Source organism: Besnoitia besnoiti, chromosome I (genome assembly GCF_002563875.1).
Source record: "Besnoitia besnoiti strain Bb-Ger1 chromosome I, whole genome shotgun sequence".
Classification (NCBI taxonomy): Eukaryota; Apicomplexa; class Conoidasida; order Eucoccidiorida; family Sarcocystidae; genus Besnoitia; species Besnoitia besnoiti.
The window spans coordinates 7,444,494-7,456,596 of record NC_042356.1 but is presented as its reverse complement, the minus strand read 5'-3'; the positions used below and the strand labels follow the sequence as shown (position 1 = coordinate 7,456,596).

The window sequence follows — 12,103 nt, the reverse complement described above, 5'->3', positions numbered from 1 at the left end:
CGCGTGGTTCGTATGCAGCGGTGCGCAGACTGGACTGCGACGTGATCAGATCATGTGCGCGCGATCACTCGATCTCTGCCGTTTTGCATCAGGAATATCTCGTCTGTTTTGTCAGTGGGAGTTCCTGAATTACCTTCTGAGAACGACAACGACACAGAGGAACTGCGCTGCCTCCGCGTAGACGCGTTCACAGAATCGTTTAACAAGTATGATACGGCCGTGTGGTGAACTGCCGCATTCCGTTTCTTTCCTCTGAGCTCCAGACTGGTGGGTCAGGACAGTGGACAACAAAACTTGCTAAAACCCGGGTTAGGCGGTTCGCGGCCCTGTAGCCAACATGCAGAAGCGGGAACAGTCACGCGCGCACCACTTTCTGAAGCATCGACCTGTACACCAACTCGCCATTTTACAGACATGATATTCACCCCAGGGGCACTCCACAGCGCCTACACAGCTTTGCATTAAAAAACTTACACGGATGTGTGTTTCAAGGTGTGAGCGCATGCGCGGTCGACACGACACGAGTACGCGACGGCCGCGCAACGGCAAGTACGCAAATGACAGGAGTCTGCAGCCCGGCGTGGGCCGAGGCCGTTCTGTGCTCACACCCCGCGTGAATGACCAATTACATAACCTGGTGCACTTTACGTGGGCAGGATCGCTCATGGCGAGATCCACCAACGACTCTTCAGGTGCAGTGTTCCCCTGGCTTCACGCAATTCCCACAACTTGTTCACAGACTCTGCTGCATCGTCGCTGGCATCCGCCACGACAGATTTCCGTCCTCAGACTCACGCGAGGGAGACCGCGAAATGCGCTTTCTGCCCGCTCACGCTTCTTCGCCTGGCGCCACAATTCTGTTTGATCGTTGAGTCACCTCTCCTCTTTGGCCAACTTCGTTTTTCTACAAGCTCTGCCGCCGTCGAGACTCTGTCTCTGTCGTGACTCACACAACGGGCACGTTCCAGCTCCCGAATTTCCTAGTTTATGACACCTCCTCTCCTTAATCTTGTTTCCCTCCCTTGGATGGCGCCGACGCTGCGTCCGCCTCGTCTGCGCCAGCCCTGGCGGTCGCGGCCTGCGGGGCTTCGGGGGGCTGGGCCCTCGAGCGGATTCTGCGCCTGAGGAGGAAGTACGCAGCGTGATCAGTGGCAGAGTCAATCGCACCGGCAGTCATTCCTCCCAAGCGAAAGAAAAAAACGTCGGACGCCTTCCCACACTAAAGGGATGGCGAGGACTGCACCTATGAGTTGCCGCACCAGAGCCCGTCCGGATACGCGGCCAGCCGCCGCAGGCCTTTCCTGCGCGGTGCCCTCTTCCTTGACCACTCTGCCCTCAGAACTCGCGCGGCTCTCGGATCTTCGAACTAAGATTTCGTGATTTTCGGGTTCATCAGCTCCAACCGCACCCTCGCGCCGTTCGCTTTCGAACGAGCGGAGGGAGGCCGGAACCTCCGCCTCCTCCCTGCATTTATCCAGACACGCACACACCATGGACATGCTGTCAAGTTGATGTGCCTTCGAGAAACGACACAGCCGCTACAACCCAGACTAGACAACCGTAAACCTTGCCCTCGCAGTGGAAGCTGCCCGCGAAGCTGCATCCTTTCGGTGCCCTGCTAAATCCAACGGATGTGCACCGCTTCTCGGGCAGCTGGTGTCATTCCACATTTTATGCATGCCCCCTATGCGTGTTACCGACGGGAAACACTTTCGCGCACGCACACACGCACTTCGGGCGTTCACTTCATAGGGTGACTGCTGCGGAAGGAAGCTCCCCTTTCCCCTTCGCAGACGCACCGATCTTCACAAACGCGTCGTAAACGTGACATGATGACTCCTGAACCCTCAATCCGGAATTCTTTGTTCAATGCTATACTCAGCTGCTGCTCTACGAAGTCTCGCGGCCAAACTCAGCAAGTCAAATACTTGTTCCATCGGGGGAAGCATGCGTATTCGGTTGAGAGGCAACGAATCTACGCCCATTGACTTCGAACGAATCAGAACGCTCCGACATAATTACACACGAAACCTGCACAAAAGATCTTCCTTTGAATTACGTCTCGTTGGGTAAGCTTGAAAGTCAAAAACTTACACCCTCTCGCCTATTGGCTACATATTGTCACCATGGCTCCTCCGCGGGGGGGCGGACGAAGTGACTCGTACCAGAGCTGTTATTCACTTCACGCTACAACATGTTACGAGCGCTTGTCAGCCAGTGACCCTTTTGGCTTTTCCTCTCATCTCTTTCTATAACCATCTGAAGCGTCGTCGCCTCAAGCGCGGACGGCACCATCGCTAGCAATACAGGCGGCAGCACTCATGCTACCTCTCCTGACACACTACTCGCTCCAAATTTTCCCTATTTCCGAGCATTTCTGCGGCATTCCCAGCCACGAAGACTCCTCCTCGCCTGCTTAACGCGCACAAACGGGTACCGCAACTGCGTTTGCATTCACACTTACGCGTCGGCGGAGTTCTCTAACTGCAAATTTTGCGCGGAGTTTGTATCGGTTTCCTCGCGTCGAGCGCTCGGGACGTCCATGTGGCTTGGGGAGGAAGACGCCCTTTCTTCAAGAGCTGCGAAGGGCGCCACGAAATCCTCAGTGCTGCAAGTCACGTTTTGGAAGGCGAGGAGTGCCAGGGCGCCTCCCGCCACGAGAAGTCTCTTGAAAAACGCCATGACGCATTCAAAGAGACATAGATAAAACGGCACGCGACTTCGCGGGAAATAAAAGCCGCTGAAGAGACGGCGATATGACTCTCTCGCTGTTGCCCCGAGCGTCGAGTGTCCTTCAGAGGGTCGCCGATGATGACTCGGTGCCCTTCAACGAAAAACCTTCAAACATAAGAGACGGCGAATAGAGGGGACAGATAAGAAACACGCTGAATGTTAACCTCTTTGAGTTTTGACTTCCTGCGCTCTAGCGCTCTAAAAATAAAGACTCGCCCGCTTGAGTTCCTCAGTTCTGCGCGGTCTCTCGACTCGGTCAGACCGCCGCGCGCGCAGAGAATTGACACGTCGGCGAGCGCGGAGACGCAAGGGCTGTCCGTAGCCGCCGCCGATCAGACTTGGATGCAAGCCTGAAACTCTGAAAATCCAGCCCCCGCGAATAGCAAAAACCTAGGACCAATTTTCAAAGCGTTAAGGCAAACAGAAAAGGCAGTGTCGAATGCCCTGACTACACCTGAGGTTCTCGTGGCGTCGCTGACGACCGGCCGCCGCTGCGCACGGCGGCGCCTGGTGCGTCTCGACGTGGCGGATCTTTGCCTCGCTATTTTCAGGGAGCGCTGCCGCCGCGAACCTGGCTTTTTCACCGAGTCACTCACGACACATTCTGTCTCAAATAGGGTTGCCCAGGGGAGGACACAGAGTGTATGCGGGAAAGTGTGTCCCAAAACCACCTCTCAAAAGCGGCAGTGGATGAACCCCTTCCGTGCAAAGCCTGAACGACACTCGGTAAGGGTGCCTAGAGAAATGCGCAGCAGTTGCAGCACAGCAGCCCCTTTAGTTAAGTCGGTTCGGGCCTTCCAGCATCTCTGATTGGGAGGCAGAGGCCGGGAGCCGGGAGGGGGGAAAGGGGGGGGGGGGGGGGGGGGGGAGAATCTTACGGAAATGTGTTTCTTTCGAAGCGCACAGACAGGGGCCGCTGGTCACACGCGTCGGTCGGTGCCCTCGAGGGTTTTTCACGGGGTTGGATACTCACTAATGAGGATTCTCACCACGCGAAGTGCGCGACTTCTCACGGAGATGCGTGAGAGAGGGCGTTCACTAAGGCATCTGGCCTGCTTATGAAGGGGGTTTGAACCCCAGAACTAGGCGAGTCGATCGCTAGAACTCGCCTTCGGTAACCCAGCTCCTTATTTGAATGCGACAGAGCGCGAGGACCCCACATAGCGCCATCGGGGTCACGCCGCAAACTTGCAGCTCCGTATTTCACAGCTGACAAGAGCGAAAAGCGCACTTACTACTTTAGTCGACTATTAAAGGAAGACTCGAGCCTTTCGCCAGGCTCGATGACTGCGGAGATGAGGTCAATCCCGTACGTCAACCCGTCCACGGCGGAGGCGGTCCCCGACTTTTCTCGCGACTTCGCCGCTACATGTCCAGTCTTGTGCCTTGAGTATTTCCACTTTGCTGGCCTCAACTTCTCTTTCTTCGATCTTCATCGGAAACGCCGGTATTTCAGTTAAGAGGCCTGACTATCCCGCCGCACTAGGAAGGCGATTTCTCTGTATCGTGTGTAGACCCTCTCTTGCCTCGACAGCATCACGCATTCGATTGCCTCTCTACAGCTGACGCATGGCACCCCTGCTGCCGGACTTTTCTGTCAGTCCTGCCGTTTCAGTTCATTTTATCTTGTTCAGACGTGGTGAAAGGGACGTGGCGAGGGCGTTCTGTCTTCTGCTCAGCGGTACTGTCACGCAGACGCTCCGTCGCGCAGACGCTCGGTCGCGGCGAGCGCGCCACTTCAGGGGGACTCTTTTCTTGATTCCTGCCTCGCTACATGCCCAACAAACGAGTCGAGTGACGCATTTCGATTGCAGAAACAGGCCAAATGGCCTTCTCGCGCCACTTGGGAGCTGTGAAGCGGCAGCTCGATGAGTATCTGCGGCAGCGGAATGGGGACGACGACGCCGTGGGCGGCGGGTCGGCTGGGCTCTCTCGGACGGACTTTGACACCGATTCTTTCTTGATGTTTCTGGGTCGCTCTCACCCCCACATTGTTCGGCTGAAGCGCCGCGTGCTGGACAAGCTCTTGGAGACGGCGAAGGCCGAACTTGACAACGAAAAAAGCGCCGGGGGCCTCATCCCGCATCCTCAGAAAAGTCAAGCTGCGGCGGAGTCACCTCCCGCGTCCACGAAAGCCAACAAACACACAGCCCCCGATCGCAAGCCTGTCAAGGCGAGCGCGGCGGCTGATTCGGAGATTCAAGCGGGCTGCAGTGACGCTTCTTCAGACTCTTCAGCGTCCTTTCCCGTGGAGGTGATCATCGACGAGGACGGCTGTTCAGACAGCGACGCGGCTGAGGAAGACCCGCGCGCCTCTCCCTGCACTCAAGAAAAACGACTCCGCGCGAACGGTGGAGAGGGGCGGCACAGGCCGGCGCCAGCCTCTGCAGGCCCTCGGGAGCGTTCGCCCCTGAACTCGTCGCTGAATTCTCTGTATCGATCGCACGCGATGGAGACTCAAAAAACTGGTGGGCAGGTGAGCAGCGCAAACGTGCACGCGCAGGAAACTCCTCTGGCGACTGCAGAAGAAGACCCGACAGAAGGGCGAGAGAAAGGAGGCAAGAAAGGAAAGGAGCCGCTTGCTGCAGGAGGAGAGGAGACTGGCACGCCCAAGGGCGAGCGAACCGCCTCTCAGACTCAGCTAAAGAAACGCAAGAGGAGCCGATCTTTGTCCTCCCACGCGTCTTTTTTGTCCCCCGCGTCTGCCTCTACGGCGCCGGCCGCTGCGTCGCCTTCGGTCCCTGGCGAAGTGCAACCTGTTCCTGCCCCTGCGGATCGCCTGGGAGACTGCGCGGGCCTCTCCGAGGGGCTGCGGCGCCAGGTGGAAGAACGCATTTTGCTGCCGCTTGTGCTGAACTCTTTTTTTGAGAAAAAGAGGTCGAGTGAGGCCAGCGAGGACGCCCACGCGCGGGTGACGAGTTCACTTGCAGGCCGGGCCGAAGGGGAGCGAGACGGCCGTGACGCGTCTCTTCAGATAGAACCCAAGCGAGACCCCGAAGGCGACTGCGACGTCTCGATGGCTGAGCAATCCGGCGCGGAAGGACCCGACCCTAAAGAAGCAAAAGCTGTTAACGGCACTCTGCGGCGTTCCCTCTACACGTCTTTGCCTTCAGGGGGTGCGTCTTCGTCACTCTCTGCGCCCAGCGGTCTCCACTTCTCTCGCGGCGTCGTCATTCACGGTCCTTCCGGCGTGGGGAAGACAAAGCTAGCCTTCGCAATCGCGGGGGAGCTGAGTCGTCTCAGCAACTTTTCTTTCTTCCCGCTCTCGCTGTCTTCTCTGATTCAACACATTCCGCCTTTCCTGTCTACGTCGGCCGCCTCGAGCCCGCCGGACGCTTCGGGCCTCTCGTCTCCTCTTCCACCTCAGTCTGCCTCTGTCTCTCCCTCTGGATCGCAACTCGCGCCGCCGCCCCAGAACGCGGCTCTGACGCCCGCGAGCAGCGAAGAGATTCTTTCTTTGATCTTTGAGAGCGCCAAGGCGCACACGCCGGCGCTGCTTCTGCTGGAGGACATCGCGGTGCTGAGCGCGGCGGGAAAGGGCTCGACGCGCGGGAAAGACGGCGGAAGCGAAGGCGGTGGCGGCAAAGGCGACGCGGAGAGCGCCAGCCCGCTTGTCCGCGCCCTCGCGCGAGAAATGGATGCGCTCACCGGCTTCGACATCATGGGTAAGCGGCGCGCGCCTGGGTCAGCTCGAGAGTGTATTTTGTGTGATCAAGTAATCGCAAAGACCTGCGTGAATGCCAGCGGAGCGAGAGGCAGAGGCAACTCAGTTGGCGTCGAAAAAACAGCCACATGGGCGCAGCAACGTAGCGTCACCACGCTTGCTGCAGAGCCTGAAGTGCGTCTGCAACGCTCGCGTCAAGAGCGCAGACCCAGGCCGCGTTGCCTCTTCGTCAGTGTGTACCCCGTCCTCAGCGCCCAGACGAGTTCCGCCATCGGCGAAGAGTTGTGTTTCGTTTGTCTCCGCTTCTTGTTTTCAGTTGTAGCGACTTGTAGTCACATCGACAGCCTCGACACCGCGCTTCGCCGCAGCGGCAGATTCGACTCCGAGATCTCCGTTCCTCTGCCGGGTTTCAACGAGCGACGCGAAGTTCTCCAGGTGAGTCCTCCTCGTCGCGTTGGCGTGCGTGTTCGAGCCTACTTCCTGCGTTTTCAGCTTCCACGCAGAGGCTACAAAGATGCCGCGAGTGTTGGATTTCGGGCTTTAGGCGGACATGAACCCTACACCGAGGGCGGTCGCACCCCTGGCGTGTTCCTTGTGCCCCCTTGGGGACTTACGTCCCTTAGTACGCGGCTGCACATGCAGTTACCGGCTGTCCACGAGCCCCTAAACGTGGCGGCTCGTGCCGCCCAGGAAGGCTGATGCTGGCGAGTTTGTTCGCGAGAAGACCCGTGCTGCCTACTCCAGCGTGGCAGAAGCCCTGTGCGCATCTTGCTGTTTCGGCTTCGCAGCTGTGCGACGCCTCATGTCGCCCTCGCTGACCAGTTTCGTGTCTCCTCGTTCTTTATTGCTTCTCCTCTGAAATCCACAACGCCTCTCCGCCGTCTTTTCCGCGCAGGCCCTGACGCGGTCGCTGACGGTTTCTTCCTGCGTCGACCTGAGCGCCCTGGCAGACCGCACAGTAGGGTTCGTCGCTGCAGATCTCCACAGCCTTGTCAAGGAGGCCGTTTACCGCGCAGTTCTCCGCGGTACGGGGCGGCGCCGAAGACAAGAGGCGATGGGGCATGCGAGACAGCAGGCGAGCAGTCCCCCGGTACGCAGCGAGGAGAAACGGATCGAAGCGGGAGCCGATCTGGCGAACGCAGAGGGAGCTGTGGGCGCAGCCGCGACTGCCAGGGTTGATAACGTAGAAGCGCGGAATCGCGAGTCTTCTCACGCAACCAGAATGAAAGGGGGCGAGGAGCTAGCGAATCCGGGTTCCGCGTTGGGCGCCGCGTCCGCATCCTCCAGTTCGGGCTTCTGGCCTTTTCCTGCGTTCGATCGGCTGGTGCAAACGTTCTCCTCGAGAGCCCAGCCATGCGGTGCTTCTCATGCCGCGGAGTCTGGCGACGCGTCGAGCTCTTTGGAGCGCCAAGACGGCGGCCGCGTCCCCTTGGCGAGCGTCTCCTTGTCGCTCGCGTCTGCTTCTTCCGGCGTCGTCTCCCGTATGTCGTCCGGATACGGCGACAGCGCTGCCAACGCCGTGCTGACGGACGAGGACTTTGTTCAGGCTTTCCTCTCCTTCACGCCGTCTTTCAAGAAGACTGGCGCGTTCCTGCCGCGGCCCAACGTGCGCTGGGGCGAGGTTGGCGGGCTCTACGAAGCCAAGCAGGAAGTCGAAGAACGCATTCTGTTCCCGTTGAGCTTTTCTGATTTCTACGACCGAATGGGGGTGAGGAACCGCGAAGCAGGGCTCGACTCTGTGATGCGCCTCGACTCGCGGAAAACGGAAATGAATAGAACGCGACCTGCAGGCGAAACACGAAGCGAAGGAAGACGGGATTGGGTGTATACATTTGCTTGGCGAGAGGCGCGCGCCGCATGAAGCCCCTATGCGGCGTCGGTGAATTGCTGGCTCGTCGCTGCCTTCACGTCTGCTCCCATGATTCGCTGGATTGTGTTGGTAGCCTCGTCGCGGACAGCAGCTTTTTGGAGCTATATGAAGGCCCCGAACCATACTGTTTTTACGGAAAATAGTCAGTACATGCCCGAGCAACCGTATGGACACATACGAGGGTGTCTAACACGCTCGTTGCTCTCCTGCGCATCCTCGTCTCGCCACGGATGCGTTGGCTCTAGGCAGGCGTCTGCTTTAATTCGAATGCCTGGCTCTGTCTCTGCGTGCACTCGCCTTGCTCAGGTTCGGAAGCCGACAGGGATTCTCTTGTACGGCCCGCCAGGGTGTGGGAAGACTTTTCTCGCTAAAGCGCTGGCGAACGCCTGCCAGGCAAATTTCATTGCAGTCAAAGGTGAGCGCTTCACGTTAAGTTCGTCCAGTGGCAGGTCTCTGTTTCAAGAGCAGACGCTCAAGACCAAAGACAAGCAAACAGCGTTTGCCGCAGCGGGATGTAGGTCTGTACATGAACGGACGGCCATGTAGGCTGCAGTGAAGGCCTGACCCAAAACCCTAAACTCTAGCTAGCTTTTGAGAGACACTCACGCGCTCAAAATCTTGACTTTGCCATCTCAGTGGTTTGTGATAGAACCACAACACGGTGATCAGACAAGAGCTTGGGGTATCTACCTCAAGACTGCCTGTCATCATACGACGCGCCCTTCCTCAGCAACATGGAAATGAAATACAGTCCATAGCTAAGATGAGCAGTGACGCATCCCTGGGGGGTGAAGCGTAGGTGTCGAGTCATGACTAAACCGCAACTACAAACATGGCCAGTGACGAGGGACGTGGGAAGCTGTTAGCTTGAATACGGTTCTTTGTGCGCCGCCCATAGCATATCCAGGCATCTGCAGGACTTGAAGGAAGCGTGGATGTCGATGGTATTTGAAGAACGGCAAAGCGGGATGCATTTCGTTAGCCTCTGACTGAGGTCAGGGCGTCCACTGCGAGCCTCGATGTGCGCGTAGGGTTTAGGGTTTTTGTCGCGCACACGTCCTGCCATGTCTGGCTTGTTGCTTGCAGGCCCCGAGCTTCTTTCGAAGTACGTCGGTGACAGTGAGGCGGCGCTGCGGCGCCTCTTTTCACGGGCTTCGTTCTTTTCTCCCTCGCTCATTTTCTTCGATGAAATCGATGCGCTATGCGGCAGCCGAAGCACTGGCGGAAAGAGCGACGGGGGAAACAAAGTCGAGGAGCGGGTGATTGCTCAGCTGCTCACAGAGCTCGATGGCATTAACGACCGTGGAAAAGTGTATGTTGTGGCAGCGACAAACCGTCCCGATATTCTTGATCCGGCTTTGCTTCGACCGGGACGGCTCGAAGTTCGAGTGTATGTCCACCTGCCAGACCAGCAGGAGCGCGCAGAAATCCTTCAGAAGGGCTGGAGGAGACTCCGGAGAGAACAGAAGGAGGAGAGAGCAAGGCGCCTTCATCAAAGATCTGAAACCAGTGAAGGAGCAGAAGCCGACCAAAGGGACGAACTGGAAGAAAACGATCTGGACTTCCACGCCATCGCGAAAGCCACGGAGAGGTACGTATTCATTCTACTATCCCTGTGTGCGTTTGATTTTGCTTTTCTGGGAACACATACGCAGTAAGCCGCTGTGGGTCATGCTCTGCGAAAGAGTAGAGGGACAAGCACGTTCTTTCACGTGTTTGATGTTCTGAGTTGCCCTCCTTCTCCACACTCACGTGCGACCCGTTCGTCGCCCACGATGCCCATTAGACAGCCTTCACTGCCTTCGTTTTTGCCTGGTTGCTTGTGGGTGCCACGGTCAGGTTCAGCGGCGCAGACTTAGACGCCGTTCTCCGGGAAGCCACCTTGTTGATGATCCAAGAAGCGAGACAGACATTCGTCCGCGCGCTGCACCAGTCGCTGAACGAAGACAAAGAGCCGAACTTCGATCCCCTGAGACTGTCCTTTGACCGACAAGCTAGCCCGTCTTCGGTCGAGAGTGCACGCGGCGGGACGGTGTTGGAGACGGCGGGCAACCGCGGTGACAGGGCGCAATCTGCTCATTGGTCTGGTGACGGCAGACCAGCTCATCTCGGGCGAACGGGCTCCTTCTACGCGGCCGCGAATGCCGATCACATGTGTGTGAAGCAGCACCATTTGCTTGAGGCTGCTCGACGGATTACGCCGTCGGTGACGGAAAAGCAAGTCCGTTTCTACGAAGATTATCGGGAAAAGCTCAAGAGGGAGAAGTGAAAGTATGGGCAGGTGTTCCCCGTATAGGCCAATCCCCATTCGACCAGAAGCTCGCGCTCTTCTGGGAAGCGCGAAGGGGGGGGGGGGGCGGGGGAGAAGAGGGGCGCACACCAACTGAACACCATGTATGGGTATAGCAGCTGTAATCATGGTAACTGGCATCCTTCCTTGATTTTTGGTGTGATTTAGTTGTCGCCCCAGATGAGTCCAGATCGGTGAACTGGTTTGTAACTACGCTTCATAAGATCTTCAGCGTTGCCTCTAGCGTATTGTGCCACGGGTGCTGCTGGGTAGCAATTCGGCAGTCGCTTGAGGAGGATATCAAGGCGGTTCCGACTGTGAGGAGGTGCCACACTGCAGTGTCGCGTCGTGGCAACCTCATTCATAGGGCCAAAAGACTTGAACGCATCGGACTCGTAGTATAGCAGCCGGACTTTACGGCCGAGCGCAATGCTGACGCTACACGCCAGGTGCTCGCATGGGACAGCTGTCAACGGCTGAACGCAGGAGGGCGCCCCCTTCAACTTCCCTGTTTCTCCGAAACTGTCTGCTCCCACAGGCGCACCGTACATCCCTGAGTACAGCCTCACTGTTCGCAGCGAGCTTCCTGCTAGACACACGTGCGACGGCGAAGCGCGTGTGAACCAGTAAAGGATGAGAAAATCATGGTCGTTCGTGCGCTGTGGTAACAGCCCACCCCTCGACACATCGTACGCCCACGGTTTCGCTCTGCATTAGGCTCCAGCTCCCGTGCGGGAGTCAGCACATGACACACGCCTGCACCATTGGCCCGGAAGCCAAAAATGGAAACGGGCTGCGTACGCCGAGCGGGAGGGTGATTCTCGAGGCGGCCGGTTTGTGTTACGAGTGCAGGCTCGCTTCTGGCCGCGTGGAAGTTTACCACCTCGAAAAAGGCGAAACTTTTCGGTGACGTTTCCAGCAACCTAGCTCATCTTCTAGCTATTCTCTACGATGCATATTCTGTGAACAAAGTGTCTTTAGTAGTCCGATGGTGTGCTGGGACAATGAAGCGCGGGGTGCGTCCCGGAACGCCCATTTTCTGACGGTATCGCGGCAGAATAAAACTGGCGCTCGGGGTTCGCTGACAATGTTGACCAGTTACAAGGCAGGCGGTAAGCCTGGGCCACCAGCGGCCAGAACTGGACAGGCAGCCGTAGGCGTGGCACGACACACACCTTGGCCGTCTAAGAAACTTGCGTCATCGATGTCACGCCATCGACGGATGTCACGCCATCGACGGATGTCACGCCATCGACAGAGCAGACGGGAAGCCGAAGACGACGAGGTGCTCCAGCGGTCACCTCTTGGGCGGATCCGCGAGGGATGATCTTATTTCTGCTTGCTTTGACCATGCACATGAAGAATGCGGCTCTATTCGTTCCTATGAAGTGCCCGATAAATCGCGAGCTTCGCTCTAGAGTCAACAGTCTGGTAGCCCCGCACTGTGCTTCGGCCCACCGCGGCATACGAACAACGAGACATCTTGAACCGCTCAGAGCTCTATTCCATTATTTGCGTTACGGGACTAATCCACACTGTCCAGTCG

The 12,103-nt window shown here is 57.7% G+C and overlaps 2 protein-coding genes across 2 annotated transcripts; one reads left to right on the top strand and one right to left on the bottom strand.

Annotated features, from left to right (window-relative positions):
- Positions 1-1,003: 1,003 nt before the first annotated feature.
- On the bottom strand, positions 1,004-2,544 carry BESB_010470 (uncharacterized protein; the record flags this gene model as incomplete). Its single annotated transcript, XM_029359801.1, has 3 exons — positions 1,004-1,121; positions 1,219-1,464; positions 2,465-2,544. 3 exons carry the CDS (start codon positions 2,542-2,544, stop codon positions 1,004-1,006), a joined length of 444 nt encoding a protein of 147 aa, XP_029222714.1.
- Positions 2,545-4,558: 2,014 nt separating this feature from the next.
- Positions 4,559-10,536, top strand: BESB_010460 (cell division protein CDC48; the record flags this gene model as incomplete). The annotated part of the gene is made up of 6 exons (XM_029359800.1): positions 4,559-6,398; positions 6,714-6,832; positions 7,293-8,105; positions 8,574-8,682; positions 9,354-9,858; positions 10,107-10,536. The coding sequence occupies 6 exons, from the start codon at positions 4,559-4,561 to the stop codon at positions 10,534-10,536; spliced, it is 3,816 nt and encodes a 1,271-aa protein (XP_029222713.1).
- Between the last annotated feature and the right edge of the window lie 1,567 nt (positions 10,537-12,103).